General features: G+C 35.5%; 1 protein-coding gene across 1 annotated transcript in view; it reads right to left on the minus strand.

Moving 5' to 3' along the window:
* Window positions 1-16,755, minus strand: part of LOC140148837 (dedicator of cytokinesis protein 1-like) — a 97,805-nt gene extending 81,050 nt beyond the window's left edge. The window contains 2 exon segments of the mRNA XM_072170913.1: window positions 1,096-1,179; window positions 16,624-16,755. Coding sequence (XP_072027014.1) covers window positions 1,096-1,179; window positions 16,624-16,666 — 127 coding nt within the window. The 5' untranslated portion in view covers window positions 16,667-16,755.
* Between the last annotated feature and the right edge of the window lie 5,464 nt (window positions 16,756-22,219).

Genomic DNA, 22,219 nt, shown 5'->3' on the forward strand with positions numbered 1-22,219 from the left:
TTAGGATTTAAAAGGAAAAGATTCTTCAGGTGCTAAACCAAAACATGATCATGTCACAAAAGAAAACCCAGCTGGTTTGGCAATTATGTCAAATTTTCCTGGAGTAATTACCTGGAGCCCAGTTATATGTCAAAATCTGATGTATTTGATGGTGTCAATAACATGCATGAATATAATTTCATAAAAATTAAGCTTCTTGCCATCTTTTTGACAATCAGCTAGCTTATGGAAGCTTTATGGCTCAATGATGGCATAACACAATCAATGCTTTATTACTTCAATTTCAGCGCTAGTATATCTTTGTTCGGAAAGACAAAAATACACGGCTTAATATCGTCAGCCTCAGGGTTGTAGCTAGGCCAATTTCTATGCCAGGTAGCAAATTATTGCGAAGCAGAGCGCGCGTAGCGCATGGAACTCTTGCGCTTATGGCCGGGGGTCCAGGGGCCCGCTTAAGGGGTATCACCCCCCTAAAAAAAATTTTTGCTCTTATGATGAAAAAATCATTAATTAAAAAAAAATATTAATTAAAAAAAAAAATTAATTAAAAAAACATTTTTGTTCTTTGTTCTCAAACAAAAAATGACTTGGGCAATTAGCGTAGCAGGCTAACGATATACTACTCTATTAAATTGTACAATTTGTTTTTTTAAGGTGAACTTGCTTGTTTAAAACTTTAATAGTTGCATTAGCAAATTGACACAGTGACAGGGAATTATACAGTTAAAGGAACTTTATTACTTTCATAATAAGTCTATCACTTCCCTGTTAAAGGTCAATAACCTGATCTGGATCTATTGGTGTCTCAAAATGTGCAATTTATTCTGCATTTGGTTGTATCCAGTCATGTAATACAAATTTAGGGGACACCAGCACCAGGCAGAAACAAGCTTCTGCATGAAAGGTTGTTATTAAAGTCAGTGACCAGATTGTAATTAAAAAGTCCTAAGTTGCTGGAGCAAACAATTTGATGTGATTTGAATTCCTAAATTCCCACCAGAATTCATGCATTTGTCATTTCCAGTTTGACTAACAGTCCATTTACAGGTTTAATTGCAAGTGATTATGAGGGATCTCTATTGCTGACAAACTTACCTGAACATTCTTCAAGAATTTGCACGGCATCTCCAACACTGAGTTGTAGTTCGAATGGGCCGGATGCAGCAAAGTTGTAGATGGCTGAAATCAAATGAAAAGAAAAAGTGCAAGATTAATATTATGAGACAACTAGGCTATATTTCTGATGCAATAATGGCCCAATTTGCAATGTGACACTTTCTCCATGTGTAGTCGCTGCACAGCGTCATCATCCCTATATCTTCGTGTCAAAAATTGCCATGATAGTACGGCGAATCCTCTCGTTTTTCAATAGCGACGCATGGCGATTTTGTTCGAGATAGGCCGAGCGACTCAGGCTAAGCATCATACGACTATCATATGAGATACCACCAAGTTTCTATTCTACACATTATTACGATTTGTGTACATGCTCTAGTACTCCATGTGGTGTTGCTATTACAAGGAAATTCGATTTGTTTTCAGGTAAAACCCAGGTTTTGTTTTTAATACACTAACTTGAAATTAAATACACTAATTAGCGGCCATTGCTGTTTGATCTGGATATATTTTTACTGCATTTTATGCGTAACGATTTTTAAATCGTAAGTTGAAATTGTGATATATTTAATTTTGAGAATTACAATTATATAAAGGAACACATTTAGCCCATTCACCTATGATCCAGGTGCTTGTATAGAATATATTCAATCACACGTCTATGTCACAATGCATATGTAAACTTTCTTTATCTGTGTCAACAATAGAATTGATCACCAACGGAGTATGGAGCTGTATGAAAAAAATAGGGTGTTGACACTGTGCGCTGCACTATAAATCAACAATGCAGATCATGATCAAGATTGTGAATCCTACTAACTGAATGAATAGATTGGGCTAATCTAAGCCTGCTAAGAATTATAAGCCTACATGTACAGGATTTTGGAGGGCAAAATACAAACCTTAATTTAAAAAGATTACGCTTTTTCCCACTTATTTTTTACATGCAGGTGAAGCAAGTGTATATTATAAAAGAACATGGTCATGTTCTAACACTGACAGTGATCTAGTGCCGTTGTCGACATGCCTTATGTCGACATCGGCACATATCCCGACATGTCGACATCAAAAAAAAAATTCTAAAAAAAAAAAAAAAATTAAATTTTCAAAAATATTTTTAGAGAAATACTGCTAAAAAAAAAAAAAATGCCAATTTTTTTACAAAGTTGATAAATTTGTATATTTTGATTACCTTTGCTTCTATTGAACAGTCAGGGACACATTGAATTAGAATGCATTGCTAGCTGTTCAATAGAAGCAAAAGTAATTAAAATATACAACTGTATCAACTTTGTAAAAAAATTGGCATTTTTTTTTTTTTTTGAGTAGCAGTATTTCTCTGGTTTCCAACCTTGAATAACAAGTCATTTTGGGCCTATAACTTGCTTTTCTGGCCAAAAATATTTTTTGAAAAACATTTTATGTCGACGACAGCACTACAGTGATCCTTTACAAATGGCAATATAATTAATACATGCACTAAAAGAAGTACACTAAGATTCATTCAGATTCATTTCACTTTGGTATGAACAATTTGGACATGTTCTGGCTGATAAATTAGTGCACAGTATGTATATGCTTTCTTTGCTGTCTAGGCCTACATTGCATAAAATCATGGTACCTCAGACATTCATTCGAATAGCCAACCAAAAATACATGATAACAAAACCTGCATGGTGGTAATAAACTAATGATCTGGTTTCAGAAGTACCAATTTAGTTACATAACTTTTCTTTCTGCATCACTCAGACATTATTTGCATGCCCTTTTGACAAATCAAAACAATGAATGCAAGGCCTGCCAATAATAATACTAGACAAATTATCTAATGCTGATTCTAAAACACTTGAGAAAGTTCCTGCAATCTTATTGGTTCTTACGGTGTGATATGACACGGTTCAGCGCGTGTGAGTCCACGCGATAATTGTACGCGTGATTTGAACCAATTGGAGGCGCAAAGCAAAAACGGGACTGATCGATTCTAAATTAGCCCAGGTAATTCCTTGTAATTATGAAGGATTTAATTTGATTAAAATTTGGTACACTTAGGATTAATATTTTTATTTTTAAGTGTTAAAGAATGAGAATAAAGGTTTTGTTTTTAGCAGCTGTGCTGTTGTGCATCTATGGTCTTTTATAACATGGGCAATATTATTATTTTTTGGGTAAAACATGGGGTAGGGGTAAAACAACTCTGCTTGTTATTTTCGCCATATGATATCGCTTGTGTTATATGAGACAACAGATGCACAACAGCCACTAAAACAATACCTTTATTCTCTAAAACTCTCCACCATCATTTGACCACAAATAACACAATTTTCAACCTAATAGTAATACCACCACAGATATTGGAACACCAATACCACCTATATCATCTAATGGCAGTCAGCAGCAAATTCTTTTCCTTGCTAAATAGCTATGTCCTCCCACTATCACCTCCCTGGGGAGTGGTAACCCCATGCCCTTGCTCTCTGTTAGTTCCATGGCCTCAATCCTTGACCTGGTTAAGGTCACCAGACATGTGTCTTGGTGAAAACAAATCATAAATCATCAAGTAGAGATCTGTATTTTGGAGTGATATGCTCAGATAGAAATTGATTGTTTCCAATTTTAATCCATGAATAGAACTTGGTGACCATTGGCCCTGAAGGGAACTTGATACTTTTGATAGCCACCTACATAAAAATTAGTAAACCAAGGTTTAAACATGCAATTGCTGGATTCCACCAGTATAAACACAATGTACAATTTAGGGCCTATATCAATCATTGAATGTACAAATGTATGCAGGTATTTTAATGTACTGCATGATACAAAATTGATTTCTGTTGAATAATGGTATTCACCTGGTGTATTGTATGATTTATGAGGCAATGGGGTGAACTGTGATAAGTTTTAAGGTGTTTCTACTTGTAGCATAATGTCCCACGCAATGGCAGATCTATGATTTTGCAGCAGTTATACATAAAAGACCTGCCATTTATGTACCTTGTTGCAAAGATATACATGTAGTTATGATGAATACATACATGTAGGCCTACCTGTTTTATCTTACCTTTTTTAAATTTCAACACAAAACAATGTCATATCACAGAGATGCCTGGATACATGTAGGCAGGCCTACAGTTTCTTTCCAGGATCTGTGAGGATAAAGCTCACTACTGAGGTCACTGAAATGGTGCATTTTGGCCCAGATTTTGGCATTCATGATGAGGAGGAGAGTGTCAAGTTTATGAGGTTGTGAATGTTTAGATCAGGAGTCAGGACAAAGGTGTTGATGATATGACTTTATGATCTGATGACAGAATTCAACAGTTTCATCAATATGTGTGTGTGGGCAATGAAATAATGACTCTGTCTTGCCCAGGTCAAATGCCATGCAAAGTACAAAATGTAGGCAAATATACAGGTTGATTTTATATTGGCGAGAGAAAATCTTCACACTATTTTATTATGTTCATGAATGCCTGAAGAGGAAAAACCCTCTGGCTGCCTCAAAAGGATCTACATTGTACTACATGTAGATTGATGTGTATGCTTAAATATCACCCACATGAATACTGTGTGGTGGCTGATCATTATGCTGATAAAGTGAACTTTGTGGTTTAGTGGAGTGAAATTGAGCTGGTTACCCAATGGATGTAAAGTGAAATCAGTTGTGAGTAGATTGGATAGCAAGACGATGATGAGAGCAAGTCAGGCATTCCACGATTAACTACAGGTTGTATCACCTCACCTCCTATCTTATGATGTCATCCCGTATTGGCATATTGTGCAAATTTGAGAATTAAGTTTGGGGTTTGTTTTTGCACTAATTTTGCATGCATTTAGGGTTTTATCTTGACATGGGAAAAGTGATGGGGTCACGGGTGAAGGTATTAGAACGAAATACGGTTTTTGATCAAAGTGAATTTTGAACTTGATAAATCTTTTTTCAAATCAGGCAAGTGATAAATCTTTTTTTAAATCCGGGCAAGCGACCCCAGTCTGAGTCTCCTACACCTGACTTTCACACCCCACACACCACTTATGAATATAAGCCCCTAAATATATGAAGTACTTCACATATTTCCAGTGCATGAATGGTCAGGGTACTTTTAATTTGTGTGTTTCTAATAATTATGTTCTATAGTCTAGCCACCCTCTAATTTGCATATTTGCATAATTAATTAGCATTTATGCAAATTAGCTTAAATACATTTCCAGGAATATCATCATACACTACTAAAAGAGCCTGGGAAATGTATTTTTAGAAAATTAATTTTGTCATGAATGCACTTTAATACCCTCTAAAATATTTAGGCAAATAAAAACAATTTTCAACTAATTGTGTTATTATTGTAATTGAATCATACCTATAACATTGCTTACCAGAGGCTAAACAGTGAAAATATGATAATATTATGACAGCATTCAGATCAATTCAATGACCAGTGGTTATTTTTAATGATGAATTTAGTGCAATGATATAAACTCTGTATAAATTTAATTTACATTTGAAGATGTGCTGTAAAGCCATGTGAAGAATGATCTGTAAAAAGGTACCAGTATGGTAGATTGCAGGCAGTGATAATAATTGTTCAAGTAGAAAGGTTGAAGGTTCACGTTTTTGCATTCCAAGCAGTTACCACAAAAATAGCAATGCACAAATATATTCCTTTTCTAAAAGATCACTTTATAATTTCGAAAATAAAATTCTTTAAAACTTAGGTATAACATAAAATGTTGTCCCTTTCCAGCTTTCATGCAAAAAGAACACCTAGTACCATATATATGTTTCTTGTAAAATGTGACCCAATTGCTTATGGAATTACTGACATTTATACAGTGTGACACTAGTAGTCTACAGTGTTTTTATTTAAAATGATAATCAATATAATCATGTAATATTTCGATGTCAAATGAAAGACCCTATTTTTCTCATTTAAGGGGGTAAGAACATTGCATTTATTTTTTTGCATTTTTGCATTTTGTGAAGAAATGAGAAAAAAATTGGACAAAGTGGTATGCAAAATGAAGGGGCAAATCTTCTCGTTCTACTGGTGGCATCGGTATCAATGTAGCTTACATGCTTTTAAAGATAGAAGCCAAAATATCATACTGAAATTAGGAGGACTTTCCAAATTAGTTTATTTCTGAAGAAAAAACTGTTGAATTAGTCTCAAACGTGATACCACAGTCCACAGTCAAGACTCTAAATTTGAAAGTTTTTAGATGATTTCTTCTGAAATATACTGATTTGGAATGCCTAATTTTAAAATGTTAATGAGAAAAATATGAGCTTTCACCTGATACCAAAAATCTGCATTTTGATGGGGTAAAATGGGGGATGAGGCTGTCAATCGGGTCACCCACCTTAAAAGGAAGCTTAGAATTGAGGTTTTTAAAAAGTGAAATAGTTCCAAATTCGCTAAGTGCAAACAAATGTATTATGCAGCCCCTACACCATATGATTTTACAGCGTCATTGCTCTCTAATTTTGGCATCACGTACCCTTCAGGAAATTGAATCAGACAGAGTATTTAACTGAAGTATGTCAATTTACAATGAATAGTTCCTGAGAGGCTTACAAAAGACCCATCATTAATGAGTCTATAATTAGTTAAATAGCCACTGGAATGTTAATAGCAATACCTTTGGAGATATTATAATAGCATTAGAGGTGGCACATAAACTGTTTTACCAAATTTATATTAGGCAATAGGCCTACATCTATATGCTCTGCTAGTTACATGTAGGCCTATTACCTGGGCCTATTAGAGTTTGCAAACAGAAACATAATCCAACTTTTGTGTGTGTGCAGGGGATGATGAGGTATTCACTTTTTCATTCATACAGGCCTAAAACTTCACTTGGATTATGAGAAAAATATACAAGCTTTATTCTGATGCCAAAATCTTGATAAGTTGGGGGATGAGACATCAAGACATCCAATCAAGACATTAGAGGTGTTTGAACCATATCACAGCAGCTGCCTTATGTATCCTTAATTGTCCAAATGTTGCTTTTGCGGCCACACCTGGTAGTGTATGAATGTATTTCAGTCATCATAAGATAGCTGTCATCATTGGCAGTGTATTATCTGTGGTTTTCTATTTTCCACTCATGTATGATTGATGAAACCAATCCAGTTTCAGTTGTCACGATTTTTCATTCACAACTTCCCCAACAGTTGCAATGTATTCAAACTTTCTATTTCAAACAAATTATTGACTTCAAGTTCAGACTACATGTACACCCACATAAAATGTACATATTTGTGTAACACTGTACAAATTTTGAAACAACTCAAATTATTGCATGTATGTACACTTCTGTTCCCAAATTATGTAACTTGCAAAATAAATTACATTTAACTAGGTATAAAAATCCACAAGAACCAGTTGAAATTACACTGTACATAGCAGAATCATATTCACAAAGTGGTATTCAAAGGGGTTATCACAAAGTGGTTATCAATATCACAAAGTAGTTATCACAAAGCAGGGCCTAGATTTTGATGAGAATGACAGAATCGATTCTCGTAATGATTCTCATAAGATTTGGTTGCGAGAATCAACTCCTCTCACTGGTTCATTGTATCCTACAGTAAGTGCAGCGACTATGACGAGTTTTGATTCTCACAAACCAATACGAAATCAAGGCCCTGAAAAGTGGTTATCAAAGTGGTTATCACAAAGTGGTTATCACAAAGTGGTTATCAAAAAGTGGTTATCACAAAGTGGTTATCACAAATCACAAAGTGGTTATCACAAATCACAAAGTGGTTATCACAAATCACAAAGTGGTTATCACAAATCACAAAGTGGTTATCACAAATCACAAAGTGGCTATCTCAAAGTGGTTATCACAAAGTGGTCCCATTGATTCGCTCCCAAAATTACTTTAAAGTATGCACAAAAGAATTGATCAATTTTACACAAATTTGATCTATAATATTTTGTAAAACTATGTAAACAAGACTGGGGGAAGATACATACTTTTGGTCAATTTCATCTTCTTTTTTTCCTTAGATGTGGGTGCATTCTGTCCCTTTCCAACCCACCACCTCAAATAAGTTGCATGAACGCATCAAAATTATAATTATCTTGCCACATTAGCCTTAAGGTTAAGGTGGTACTACTACACCCCTGGCCAATTTTGTGCATATTTTTCTCAAAAATTATAGCGCATTGGTGACAAGTAAGATGTGTATATTTTGTGGGCAAAGACTACAATTATTGCACTGGACATTTTATTTCAGCACAGACAACAGTTGTGGAGTTACAGTCAAAAATGAGGGAAAACCAATATTTGATCAATAAATCAATAACTACTTGTCTTGAGTCACTGCAATTCCTGTGATTCCTTGCCCCTATAATATACATAACTTTTGTTACCAGTGTTTTATTAGTTTTTGAGATAAATGCAAAAATAGTCACACATTTATCAAGGGGTGTAGTACCACCTTAAAGCACACTGCACAAGGCAGAAATGAAAGCGTACATGTACGTGAGCATGCATCATCAATGTTTGCAATAAAACATTTACAATATATAAATATTGATGATGTCCGGTAACACTAACACAGGAAGCTCAAACCATGCTGTCTAGAGGATGTCTGTGCAATAGTTATTAGTTATGTACATACTACACAAACTACAATTCTTAAAATATGCTATTATTATTGACCCTTTTGTTACCCCCCCTTTGACAAGCCAAAATTGCCCACCACCCGAATACAGGTTGCAATGACAGCAAATAGTCCAAATTCTGAAAGCTTCTTTACTAAGCAGGCCTAGAAAAAAGGTGGAATCCAGGTAGCTAATTCCAGGGAAATTTTGGGATTTGGAGGCAAATTTTACTTCCCCTTGTAAGAAATTTACATAAAGAAAATTAAAATTTTGCTAGCTTGGAATGAAATCTTGGGTGATGAACATTATTTTTTCCAGCCCTGCTTACAAGTTACCAAAAATATAGTTGTGAAATAATTAATTAAATACTACATGTATCAGTCAGTCAGTAACATAAAATAGGATTAACAGGAAGTTAGTTATCTGTCGCACTTTATTCAAATAATCAATAATCAAGAACAGAATCAATATTGAATTATGATCACTTCAAAAATTCAATTTAGAAAATCAAATTACACATTTTTTTGCATTAACCTTGAATATTTTCTTCTACTTTTATTATCTTCTTTTTTGGAAGAAGAACAAAAATATAAATATGATCTGCTGGAAGTTATTTCTCGGACAATTTGGATATTTGTAGGACAATCAATATTGCTTTTCCAAATAAGGTGCTGTTGCTGGAAATGTTACTATCAACTTGATAGTCAAGCCTGCTGGAAAAAAATTTAATTTCCCAGGAATGTAGACAAATTTCCCTCAAACATATCAGGATTTCACACCATTTCTTATGTATTTCTTTATCAAAATACAATTTCCCTCCAGATTACCAAATTTCCTGGGATGAGATTCCTGAATTCCCAATTTTTCCAGGCCTGGATGCTATCTTTGTTGAAAATTTGCTATCTTTGTGTGAAATATCTTTTTGCCAAATTTGTGGGCAATTGATTTACACTATATAACTAACCACAATGATCATGCCAAAGTCATCAATAACACAGTATCATCATAGCTCAAATTTGAACTCAAGTGGCAAGAGAGTGAGTTTTTATACCAAAACAATGTTCAAACAAGTTGATGTGAAAGAACCATGTTCTGAATCCTGATGAAAATTTTTGACATCCTGCTTGAATTGACTATATGTAGTGACTTTTTCGCTTTCAATTGCTGACAATTACATGCACTTAAAGTTGTAAGCATGTGTATTACTATTATTGTAGTACGCCTATGCGTAAATTACCAAAATGGTTCATTTTTTGTATGTGTATTTACAACTTGCAACATTATTTTTCTCTATCAGAAAACAGCTAAAATGTCAACACAAACAGGGATACATTTATTTAGAAAGTGGTGTAACAACACAACTCATGCATAATACCACTCCTAAGGCTTATTATCCCCAAAATCAGTGTGGCATAAAAATTTAGATTTATGTAAAAAGTTGTTTTTGTCAGGTGTGTAGAGGTGTAATTACATGGGTGGTGAGTTGACCTGTTTGCTAATAGCCTAGCATGACAACCATACACCTAAACTGTCTGCAGTGTCAGTGTAGACTCTTGTGTGGTAACCTGTTGTGTTGGATCGAAAGGCCAATTCAGTGATCTGCTCATCCTGAGGATCGCAAAATTCAAAATTTAGATTTCGGCACCTTTGTTAGGTGTCATACATGTAGATGTACTAGCCTGCTAGTGGTTAGGTCGAACTGAAAGCTGTATATGAAAAAAGTAGATATTTTACATGAATCTGTAATTTCTCCCCTGGGAATTTCTCTACTTAACATACAGACATTATTTACATGTACTAATCCGGTAATTTAAATGTGACTTCAGCTTTGGTAATGGGTACTGCTGTTTCCTAGTTTGTTTGTTTTTGCCAAATTGTCCAATTTAAAAATGCCGGTGCTTAATGTCAATTTTAATAACTTATCCTTCACTTTAAAGCAATTTATACACACTTTTATTTTTAACACTTTTGCTGGGATCACTGAATGGGCCTTTTTACTGTACTTACTGGGATACAGACTGTACAATCAATGCCCATACATGTTTACTACCTAATTAGTGCTTTGGAAGTGCTTTCAAAAGGGATTCTTTACCATTTTATTTTTAAAAAGATTTTCAGGGGCCCAAACAAGGCAAACAAAAGAAGGTTGTTTGGAGGTACTCCCCTGCCCACACAAAAATACCTACAAAGTTTACATGTACCATAATTTTTAAATGCCTGAAAATTGTTTGCCTTTAATGATTTTTTAACAGTTACATATACGTACACTTCACACAATTGGTAAAAAACATGAATGAAGAGATTAAGCAAGGTGCTGCAATAAATTAAAGGTTGAATTTTAAAAAAAATTGGAAAAAATCACACTAAAAAAATTACACTTTTTTTTCCAAAAAGAAGATTTAACCTGTGTTCACTTCATAATTCCAAACTAGAAATGTTGCAGGTTTTCATGGCAAGATGTCGATTGGGATGCCTTCACCATGGGGCAATTTAAATTCAGGAAGATATTTTAACAGCTTTTAAATGTCAAACTGTATGTAATGAATGGTAAACAAAGATAACCTCAGATGACCTTTGACCTCAATATGTGACCTTGGATATCACCAGTACATGCATGACGGAACCCATAATGCAGCTCCAAAGATTGGTTGCATTCGGATTTAAACTATTCATATGACAATAAGACCAAATTTAACCAAAAGTTGTAAATTGGGTGGGTTTTTTTTTGGTTGACCTCAAATGACATTTGACCTCAGTATATGACATTGAACACCACCAATACATGTAGCTGAGGGTTCTCATACATACATGTAGTGCAGCTATGACCCAAGTTTGGGTTGCAATAGGAATTTACAAGTTGACCTCAAATGACCTTTGACCTCAGTATATGACCTTGAACACCAGCCAAAAAAGTGGAGAGAGTTTCTGACCATGACCCACCTATCCTGAAAATCTGAAGTAAATTAGTCTTGTTCAAAATGCCTGGTCTCATACTAGGGCCAGCTAATTTCCTCAGGCACCACTTTATACGGCCAATAAAAATCAATTGAACTTCTGCACTGATCACATTGGTATTGGCACTGTCAGTTTTTTCTTCATGGTTTTACATTGAACAAACCGCAATCGGCGAGGAGAAGCCGAGCGTCTCGTTAAACATGTTTTTATCATTAATGTTTGTATGTAAACGACCAGGGGCGTGGCCGGCTTTTTTGGTTGGGGAAGGTGGCAAAGACAAAAAAAATTACAGTTGCATCATACAATATTATTGAGACTGTAAGTCTTCGAGCTTCAAAAAAGGCTTTAATGGGAAAGATGTGCGGGCAAAAATTTCATATTTTACACTATTTTTACCAATATCAGGATGGAAATGGCTTTATCTTTACATTGTGCAAAAATTTTGTAATTATGGCCCTTGATCGGGCTGAATTTTGGTAGCAAAGGGGCTCCTTGCCCCAGTTCTTTTTTCCTTTGCCCTCCTGATTTTCTCTTTCATTTTTTTGTCAGAGGGGTACTTTTTTCTTTTCTGGGTGATTTTTAAAACAAAATTTCAATCAACCACAAAAACAAGCACTTGACTCTAGGTCAAGGCTCTCCATTTGAAGTCCTTTTTAATATCCACGAAAAAAATAGAAATAGGGACAAAAATTGTTTTTCCCCCAAATGTCAAAAAACACATTTTTTTTGCAATGCAATTGTATGTATTTGTAGCAGCCCTACCCTATGTTGCTCTCGAGAAGTCTAGCCAAGATTTTGCTCACCGATAGCTTCACAAATAGGCTAGTGGAGTAAGGAGTTATGTATGTGATCCACCAGTGGAGCTCCTGCGCCCCTTCGCAGAACTTCCGGTAGTGGACATTCTGCGCTCGGGGGCGCAGAGAATCCACGGTCGGATTTACTGCGCTGGGAAGCAAAATAACATATTTTCATTTTATAACAGGGGTGGATCATTTCTGAAGGGTGGGTTTAGAAGTCAACAATTGCAATCTCAAAGCTTACTGTAATTTCTGATTAAATGACACTAAATAAACAAGTCTCGAAATAAGCAAGTCTGGACCAGGAGCCACATATTTGGAAAAAGCGGCTCCTGGTTCTCTAATTATCTTAGGAACCAGGAGTCATTTTTGAAGTACCAGGAGATCGGACCGTTTTTATTTTTACAGAAATGCCGGGAGAAATGCTCACCTTCTCGCCACTTTTTACTCAAAATAAAAAAGTTTGGTGGAAAGAATTGTTTCAGAACTCCTGTTAAGGGGGTACTACACCCATGTGGTAAATTGGTGACTATTTTTGCATTTTTCTCAAAAAATAATTACACACTGGGAACAAAAGTTATGTATATTATAGGGGCAAGGAATCCAATTACTACACTGGAATTTCAGTGACTCAAGACAAGCGGTTCAGAATATATGATAGGAAACAAGCGGTACCTTATTTCTGATCATAAATAACAAACCGCTTGTCTTGAGTCACTGAAATTCCAGTGTAGTAATTGGATTCCTTGCCCCTATAATATACATAACTTTTGTTACCACTGTGTTATTAGTTTTGAGAAAAATGCAAAAATAGGCACAAATTTATCGAGGGTGTAGTACCCCTTAAATATGTATGAACTCTTTCAGAGGTGAATATAGATGAAAATGTGCATGGATTGGGCCCGGGGATTGGGACTTGGCATCATCGGAAAAGTCGAGTCCTTCAAACTGTTCAGAACACACGTCAAAGTTTCCAAATTCTGTTCACATACCACATGTTTCCCGGCGGGATTATTTACTTTAGATGCAGTTTATGACCCAAAAGGATGCTACAAATATATTTGTAGATTTTTATGATTCTCTTTGTTTTCATAAAATGTGCTGCTTTAAACATGATAAAAAGACAATGCAATCACGAAAAAATCTAACACGATTTATCCATCATGGGCGCCGCCATCTTGATTCTTGACTTTTCATATGCAGATAAATATTCATGAAAATTGTACTTTTTCCATCATTTAATGACTTAAAATGGGATGAAACTACATTTAAAATTAAATTAAAAGAATATACTGTATAGAAATGGAGGCCTTCAAATAACATTAATGAAAGGAATAAATGGAATAAAGTAGAATATATTTGGATTAAATATATAGGTCTACAGTCTACAGATAAGAATAAAAACTCACTATAGCCAAAATATTAAATTCTCGATCATGAGAGCCAACTTGGGTACGCATAGGTATTTTCATTGAGTGTACTACGCAAATACCGGCGCTTACGGCGCAAACACAGCTTTTGAGAATTAACCAATCACACGGTCGTTGCTAGGCAAGGTCAAGGTTCGGTCATGCAGGTCGCGCGATCGTGTTATTCTAGGAAAAGTACGCTGACGCAGAAGGTACATCCTCTCATGATCGAGAATTTGTTACTTTAGCTATAGATAGATATAATAAGTACGGAACCGTATGGCTTTAGATTGTTTACTGTGATTGGTTGTAGGTAATTTGGACCAATGATGAAAAGGCTCTCAAAAAGTATGTCAAAGGTCAGTGTACATCAACAACTAGATGCAGAGCTAAAGCATGTGGAAGTGTATGTTAAAGTTATTGACAGGCCTTCTGAATGTAAACACAAACAAGAACGGTGCTTGGGGCAATGGAAATTGCCAGGCAAATTGTTAATTTTTTGAATATTTATATCCAATAATTGTAAAGTAAGTCAAGACAGTTTTAGTGAGAAATATGAAATATTTGGTCATCTAAAGCTTCAATATGTAATTCTCTTTTGATGCAAATCTGCACCTCCTGGACCACCATAAATGATCAGTAACCATGCTTTTTTAGAAACGGTGGGTTTTGGAGTTTTGGTATAAAGGGTAGGCCTACCGTATAAAATATAAAGGCATTTCGGTGGTGTTTCTAGATCTTAGTCTCATGATGATTGATAGCAGCTTTTCTATGTGGAAGTGCTATCAAAATGCCTCTAAAATTCCATGTGCGATTGTCTCATCACCAAAAAAAATCATATATTTGGGTCAAGTGAAGTATAGACAACATATTTATGTAGGTTTCCTTGAGCTAGCTGTTCTTTTAAATTTCTATGTAATATATTGTGTTTGGGCCCCGGTTTAAGCCATTTTAGCTGACTAGCAAATGTGTTAACTGAGGTTTGCCTCTCATACCTACATAAAATGATTTAATGCAGTTCCAATAATTAAAACTCCCAGCTCCGACCGGGACGGGAGTTCCAACAGGTCCTATATGTATATGTGTTTGATTGCGTTTAATGTGCATTCACATACACACTTAGCTCCAAAAATGTTTGCAAATTACACATTTGTAATCATTTTTCACCACAAACTATGATATGAAAACACAGGTGAGCAATGTATGATGGAGAGGTCAAACAGGTTGTTAATTATTGTCAAATTTAATATTTTGCAACATTTAAAATGAAAACAATTAACGCTGAAGACACCCTATGGAACCTGCTACAACTTGAGAACAAGTTACAAATCCTCAAAACATTCAAAATTTGTAGTAATTATAGGTAACCCAGGCAAACCTTAGTTAACACATTTGCTAGTCAGTCAAATTCGCCGGCAATGTCAATGCATTTTTACATTGAAATTTAAAACAAGTGCCCGAAGAAAGAAACCTACATTAGTCAGGCTCACATCACACACTATAGGTGGCGCTATTCGTCCATAGGGAAGTGGAATGTGCCTGTACGGTCCAAAAATGGCTTTACTGTGGGGCTCAATGGAAAAAATTACTAAAATTTATTTTGACAACCAAAACCTAAGTGATGTTGACTTATGTTGGTACTGGCATAATAATGGATTCATAAGCTATCACATAGTGCAATCTATGTTCCACCAAGTGGACGCTCGTTAAAGCGCAAAAGCAATTTGTGTGCAAATCAAGACCACTCAAAACAGCTTTCTTACAGTAAAGAATAGGAGGTCATCTGGGGTCACATACAGTAGTGTACATTGTACATGTGCCTGCTGTCACAATTTCACACACAAAATTTTGGACAATTTGGTGACACTATTTTTGTCTGTAACTTCAAAAGTATATGCACTAGAAACATAATTGACCCCTTATTGTTTAGGTAATTTGATTCTCTTTCAAATGAAAGAACTTTCAGCTAAAAATATTGAACTTCAAAATTTTATGAACATACCTACCTACATAAATATGTTTTCTATACTTCACTTGACCCAAATATATGATTTTTTATGGTGATAAGTCACCCGCACATGGAATTTTAAAGGGATTTGGATAGCATTTCCATTAAAAAAAAGCTGCTAGATCATAATGAGACTAAGATCTAGAAACACCCCCGAAATACCGTTTTGGGGAATTTTGCTAGCTGAAACTTTTTGATGAAAGTCAATCTTTGACAAGATGTAACTTTGCTATGGAAAGTGCTATGAAAAAATGGTTTTCAGTTTTGGCTTTAATTTGATATATAAAATGATGCAGTTTGATGGCAAATTTAAATTCACCTAGCATACCTAGTAATTACTACATGCACTACACATGTACAAGTGCAACTGGATTTAATGGTATATTTTGCAAGCAGTGAACTAACTACTACTAGTACTAGTCAGTAGGAGTACTAGAATTCAGTCTACTTCATGACTTGTCTTGGACTTTGTCTAATTTAGCTTATCATCAGGGATGTTATTATACAAGGTATAAAATCGACGATATCTTCATCCATGATATGATAGTACATCAGTGCATGTACATCATTATGTATGCAGATGCATGGATGTGACGGGATGTCTTCCCGAACTGAACGTGCATGCCGAAAGGGGTGTAAATAAATAAGCATGATGATAAGCTTACAGATTCATCTGAAAGAAAATGCCTCAACTTTACAGGTAGATCTCTAAATCAACTTACCAACTGCATATTTAGCCGACGTGCTAGGCACCCATCCGGTCATTTTCAATATAATGTTGGTATCTGCTGTACTATTCCACAATAAATTCCAACTACCGGGTAGAGAGATGACAAACCGCAAACCCACAATAAATCGCCATTTTGGTTGAGTGATTGTTTTCTTTCCAGTCCCTACAATTTAGCAGCACCAGTGGGGGCGCCAGTGCACTTTCTGGCAAATTCATTTGGGCAAATTATTTTGTAAAGGTTCCGTATTTAATTATCTCTGTACACACATGATTAGTGCTATCTCGGTATTTTTACTTCTTCAAAGGCCTTGAAATATAAATAGTATGAATACTCAAGTTTGCAACTGCCAGGTTTAAAAAATGTTTCAAACATCTTGAAAGAAATGAACTTCAATATTGAATACTTGAAGTGTTGAAGGGTTATGAATAATGGGCAACGGGCAAACGAAACGGGCAAACGGGCAAAGGGAAAAGAAGCCCAAAACGATACTTTTTCAGTCCTTAAGACCACCTTCTGAGCTCTTCTGCACTGGGCCAGTCACTCTAAAAAAAACTGAGAGATTCAACTTGGAACCTTTTAAGGTTTAAAAAACCTTAAGGTTTTAAGGCTTTAAAAAAACACCTTAAGTTTAAAAAAAACCTTAGGCCTAAAGTTTAAAAAAAACCTAAAAAACCTTTAAAAAACATTAAAAACCTTGGCACCTTTTAAAAAGGTTCTAAAACTAATTGTGGGAGCACCCTTAAAAGGCCAAGTTCCCGGGTCTTTATAGGGTAAATTGGGGTAAATGGAACGGTGGGGTAAATGGAACGCTGAGAATACAATTCCCTCAATCAAGAAACAAATTGGGCAACATCATACCGAGTGTTCCATTTACCCCAACGCCATACGTTCTGCTTTCGTTTCATACCCCAAGCGTGGGGTTACTCGGTATTTGAGTGGAAGAAAATCTCAAATGTTGTCACTGACCATGAAGTGGTGCTACGGTTCAGTGAACATTACTAATTTAAGGGTATTGATTCCTAAATATTTGAATGTTGTGCTGAGAGTTGTCTTACAATATTGGCAATATGTTTGTTATCAACAATAACATAAATGTTTTAAACAATAAAATTGCAGATTTTAATGATGAAATTATGCAAATTAATATGCTAATTAGCTAATTAATTAGTTTGGTGTTCCATTTACCCCACAACAGATCCACTTGGGGTAAATGGAACACGGTTGACTGACTTCAAATAATATGACATGTTAATATTTTTTTTTACTAATTGGTTTAATTATTATGAAATTATATACTACAAATAACTAATTCATGGTAGATTAGGCCTCCTATTGATTTCTAAAAAATCTGAAAACCATTTTTTCTGTTATGTACCGAAAGAAAGTGTATTTTTATGTGGTATTTTACCATGTTTATAAAAAAACATGAAAACAAAATTATTTTTGTTAATCTTTTGTTTAGTCACAAAATATATGTTAAATAAAGTATTCTGATGTCTTTTCAATGTAAATATAGCTATGAATGTAGGCTCCTTGCCAATAATGCCCCTTGTTCCAATTACCCATCCCACTGTTCCATTTACCCCAATTTGTTGGGGTAACTGGAACACCATGACCATGCATTTATTTGGATCGATACAAGAAACAAAGCCATAAAATGGGGGTTTATCTGTTAAAACAAGTTGTAAAAACATATTATCTACTTATTGAAACATACAAAAATCATATATGGATACCCTCCTGACCACAGAAAGTGATTTATTGCTTAAGCGTTCCATTTACCCCAATTTACCCTATAGTTCTTGATAAAAGTCTGAACATATTTTGAGGATTTCCTCCCTATTTGAATTTGGTGAACCATCTTTTTTGCGCAGTTTTTGGATTCCTCTTTCTATTTCTCTGTCTTCGAGTCTTTCTGGTTGTTTTAACAAGTTCGGCATATTCTACTTTCTCCCTTGCTGACTTGTTATCTTTTTCCCTGAGTTGCTTTCTTTTGAGTTCAATTGGTCGATTTCAATATCCTCCTCTGTCTTCTGTTTGGATCTTTTACTTGCACGGAGGTGCTACATGATGGCATCTGTTAGATGCTGCCTCTTCTAAGATGATGTTTGTTATCAGGCTGCATCTGTCATCTATGTTGAGATGTTCATCTTCCAAGATATGAAATCTATTTCGCAATTGGATTTGAAATTCTTTTAAGCAAGTTAACTTTCTTCTTTCTCTGGCTCTCGATGAATTTAAGTCTGGCTAACTGTCTGCTCATGTGAATCCAGACTCTCACCATTCTTTGGTCACTACCCAGCAAACACAAAACGTTTTAAAAACGTTTTAAATAAGTTATATTTTGGCTTTTGGTTTAGGTAAAAACGTTTTAATAACATGAAAATGTCGGGTTATATAAAGGTCATGATAACGTTTTAAAACGTTTTGTATGAAAACACACTACGACAATATTTTTAAATGTTTTCAAAAAATGTTATTGTAAACTATTTTTACAAACATTTTTGCCAAATATTGTGTCAATACTTAAATAACATTATGTTAAAATGTTTGAATCCAACAAACACAGAAATGTTCTAAAAATGTTTTTTTCAAAACCTTTTAATAACATTTAAATGTCGGGTTATAAAAGGTCATAAAAACGTTATTGAAAATATTTTGGGCAAACATTTTTCGCAAAATATTTTTTCAACCCCAAAATAACATTCTGTTTATAATGTTTTGTATAAAGTTTTCATGAATGTTTTTGGAATGTTATTAAAACCTTTTTATACCCTTTATATAACCCGACATTTAAACGTTTTCTGTAAAACATTTTTGTTTGCTGAGCAGTAGATTATCAAAAATGTTTTTAAGGTTATGAAAACATTTTATACTCTGAATATACCCTTTATATAACCCGACATTTAAACGTTTTCTGACAACCTTTTATAACCTTTTGCGAATGATGTCGAAAACGTTTTGTGTTTGCTGGGTAGCAGCTATATACACCAATCCGAGAAGCCTTTACTGTATTTGGCCCTCTATTGACGGTAACACAGATGAACCAGAGCGGGAGATTTAATTCGTAATTCAATACTCATGATCGTGTATTGAATATCACTGTGTACAATTCCCGGGTACAATTCTGTGTAGCACGCAATAATGGGTAGAACCCCCGACCTCGGGACACCGCAGTTTTACATCGGGGACACCGCAGTAATGGCGAAGTCGGATTGGTGTATAGGCCTACTAGCGATATCTACTCTTGTGATGACTTCACAGTTTTTCACAATTCCACTCTGACTACTAGCTAAGGGGTGGTGCAATAATTATGTGTACCCCCGTCCCCCGGGGTGGTGAATTCTCAAAATGGTCTGCCAAAATCACTTGCCCCCCCCTTTCGACGTGCCAAAAAGCCATTGCCCGCCCCCTTTTGACATGCCAAAAAATCTTTCCCCCCCCCCCCCTTACACATGAAAGATTTTGGGGAACCCGAATTTAAAACGTTAAATTGTCTTTATATCATAATAGTCTAATGCGAGCGCAGCGAGCAGGAAATTTTGCATATTTGAACGTGTTCCTAATGTTTTCCTATGTTTGCCTTTTTAGGGCGTAGTATAGAAACAGTAGGCCTACCCAAAATATCTGTGCCAAAATTGCTTGCCCCCACCCCTGCCCCCTTTCGACCGAGTGCCAAAATCGCTTGACCCCCCTTTTGATCTGCCAAAAATGCTTGCCCCCCTTTTTGGCCTGCCTAAAATCTCCCCCCCGCCCTATATTTCACCACCCCGGGGGTACACATAATTATTGCACCACGTTTAGTCCAGTAAATCTAAACAAATTAGTGGTGTCACCCACCACTAATTGCAACAGAATTTTTTTCACTTTTATACATTTTAGAGATGTCCCTTGAACATCATACCAAAAATATACCAAAATATACTTGGTGGAAAGGGAGTTTTTGGCGGGAAAAGGTCATACAGGGGTCAGATTTCAAAATTGCTATAATCTTTCTAAAAACTGTACCAAAGCATTCCTCTAGTCTTAAGGATTCAGAAAAAGTATAGTTTGTCATATCTGTGATGTACCATTCTCAAGTTATAAGCAAAAAGGTCAAAGGTCAAATTTTGAGCTCCACGTGGGTCAACTTCGAAAAAATGCTCCGATCTCCTTAAAAATGGTCTCAATGGGTTCATCCTTTAAAAACACTCCAAAATAAGAATAGTTTGCCATATCTTGGATGCTTCGTTACCTAGGTAGCAGGGTAAAAGAGGTCATTGACCATTGAACTCTATTGACCCCGACCTAGTTTTTGATGTTACGCATATAATTAAACAACCTAAACAGTGCAAATATTCTTTAAATGAATTATGTTTGCAAGCCGAACAATTTGAGACCATTTTGGTTTAAATCAGACAATTTTTAGTTTTTTGACCTCTGTTGAACCCAACATTTGACCTTTGACCTTTTCGGCTATAACTCAAGAACCGTACATCACAGGTATGGCAAACTATATTTTTTCTGAATCCTTATGACTAGAGGATTTTGAAATTTGACCCCTGTATGACCTTTTCCCGCCAAAAACTACCTTTCCACAAAGTATATTTTAGTATACTTTTTGTAAGCTGTTCAGGGGACATCTCTGACATTCATAGGAGTGAAAAAAATTCTGTTGCAATTAGTGGTGAGTCAAAACCCACTTTGACTGGACTAGTTCGCCCCTAAGCCTTAAAGCTTATAAAGTCAATTTGATTTTTGGTATATGGCATAATGCTTCCCTCTAAATTAATAAAAACATGGATGAAATAGAGGGCAGTAACACAATTCAAAATAATGGGCCTGATTGGGTCTCATTCAGGCTGATCAGTGAGTAAAATAATTTCGATTAAATTTGTGAGTCTTTGCCAAAAACATTGTGTATTGTTATTAGTAACAACTGCCACAAAGATTTTCGGGTAATTTTACGCCAAAATAGTTAGGTAAAAGAAAATCAGATAGATTTCTTGACACCGGGGGATAGGGAAAAAAATCTTGAAATATAGTGAATCCGGCACCTTTTTAAAATTTTGCAACAGAATAAGTTTATTTTTTAAAGAAAAATTTACCATTTTTGAAGCTAAACTGATGAAATATTGTGCAAAGTTGGAATAAATTCGCGCGTAGCACAAAAAAGGGCTTTGGGGGATACAATGACCAAATATGAGGCTTTTATATAGGCCTACAGGCGTCAACATGGGGGGGGTCAGTGGCGTAGCGTCATAGGTGCACGGAGGGCCCCCCCCCAATCGATTGCAAAATTTAGAAAATCCCATAAGAAAATTGCCAAAACGGCTGCCCCCCCGTCATGGTCTGTGTCCCCCCCAATCGGATGACCCACGCTACGCCACTGGGGGATGATTGTATGGACCAACCCCCCTGGCAACATATTGGGGGATTTATCCCCCGGACCCATCCCCTCGGGATCTACGTCTATGGATCTAATGCACATCTTAATAAATTTAATTAATAATTAATAATGCAATGAGGATTTTGGTTTAAACATCCATATAATAGAACTTAACACGGAGGCAGCATAAATTATAGCTTTGATATTTTCAGGAAGTGA

This window comes from Amphiura filiformis, chromosome 3, assembly GCF_039555335.1.
Source record: "Amphiura filiformis chromosome 3, Afil_fr2py, whole genome shotgun sequence".
In the NCBI taxonomy this organism is placed as follows: domain Eukaryota; kingdom Metazoa; phylum Echinodermata; class Ophiuroidea; order Amphilepidida; family Amphiuridae; genus Amphiura; species Amphiura filiformis.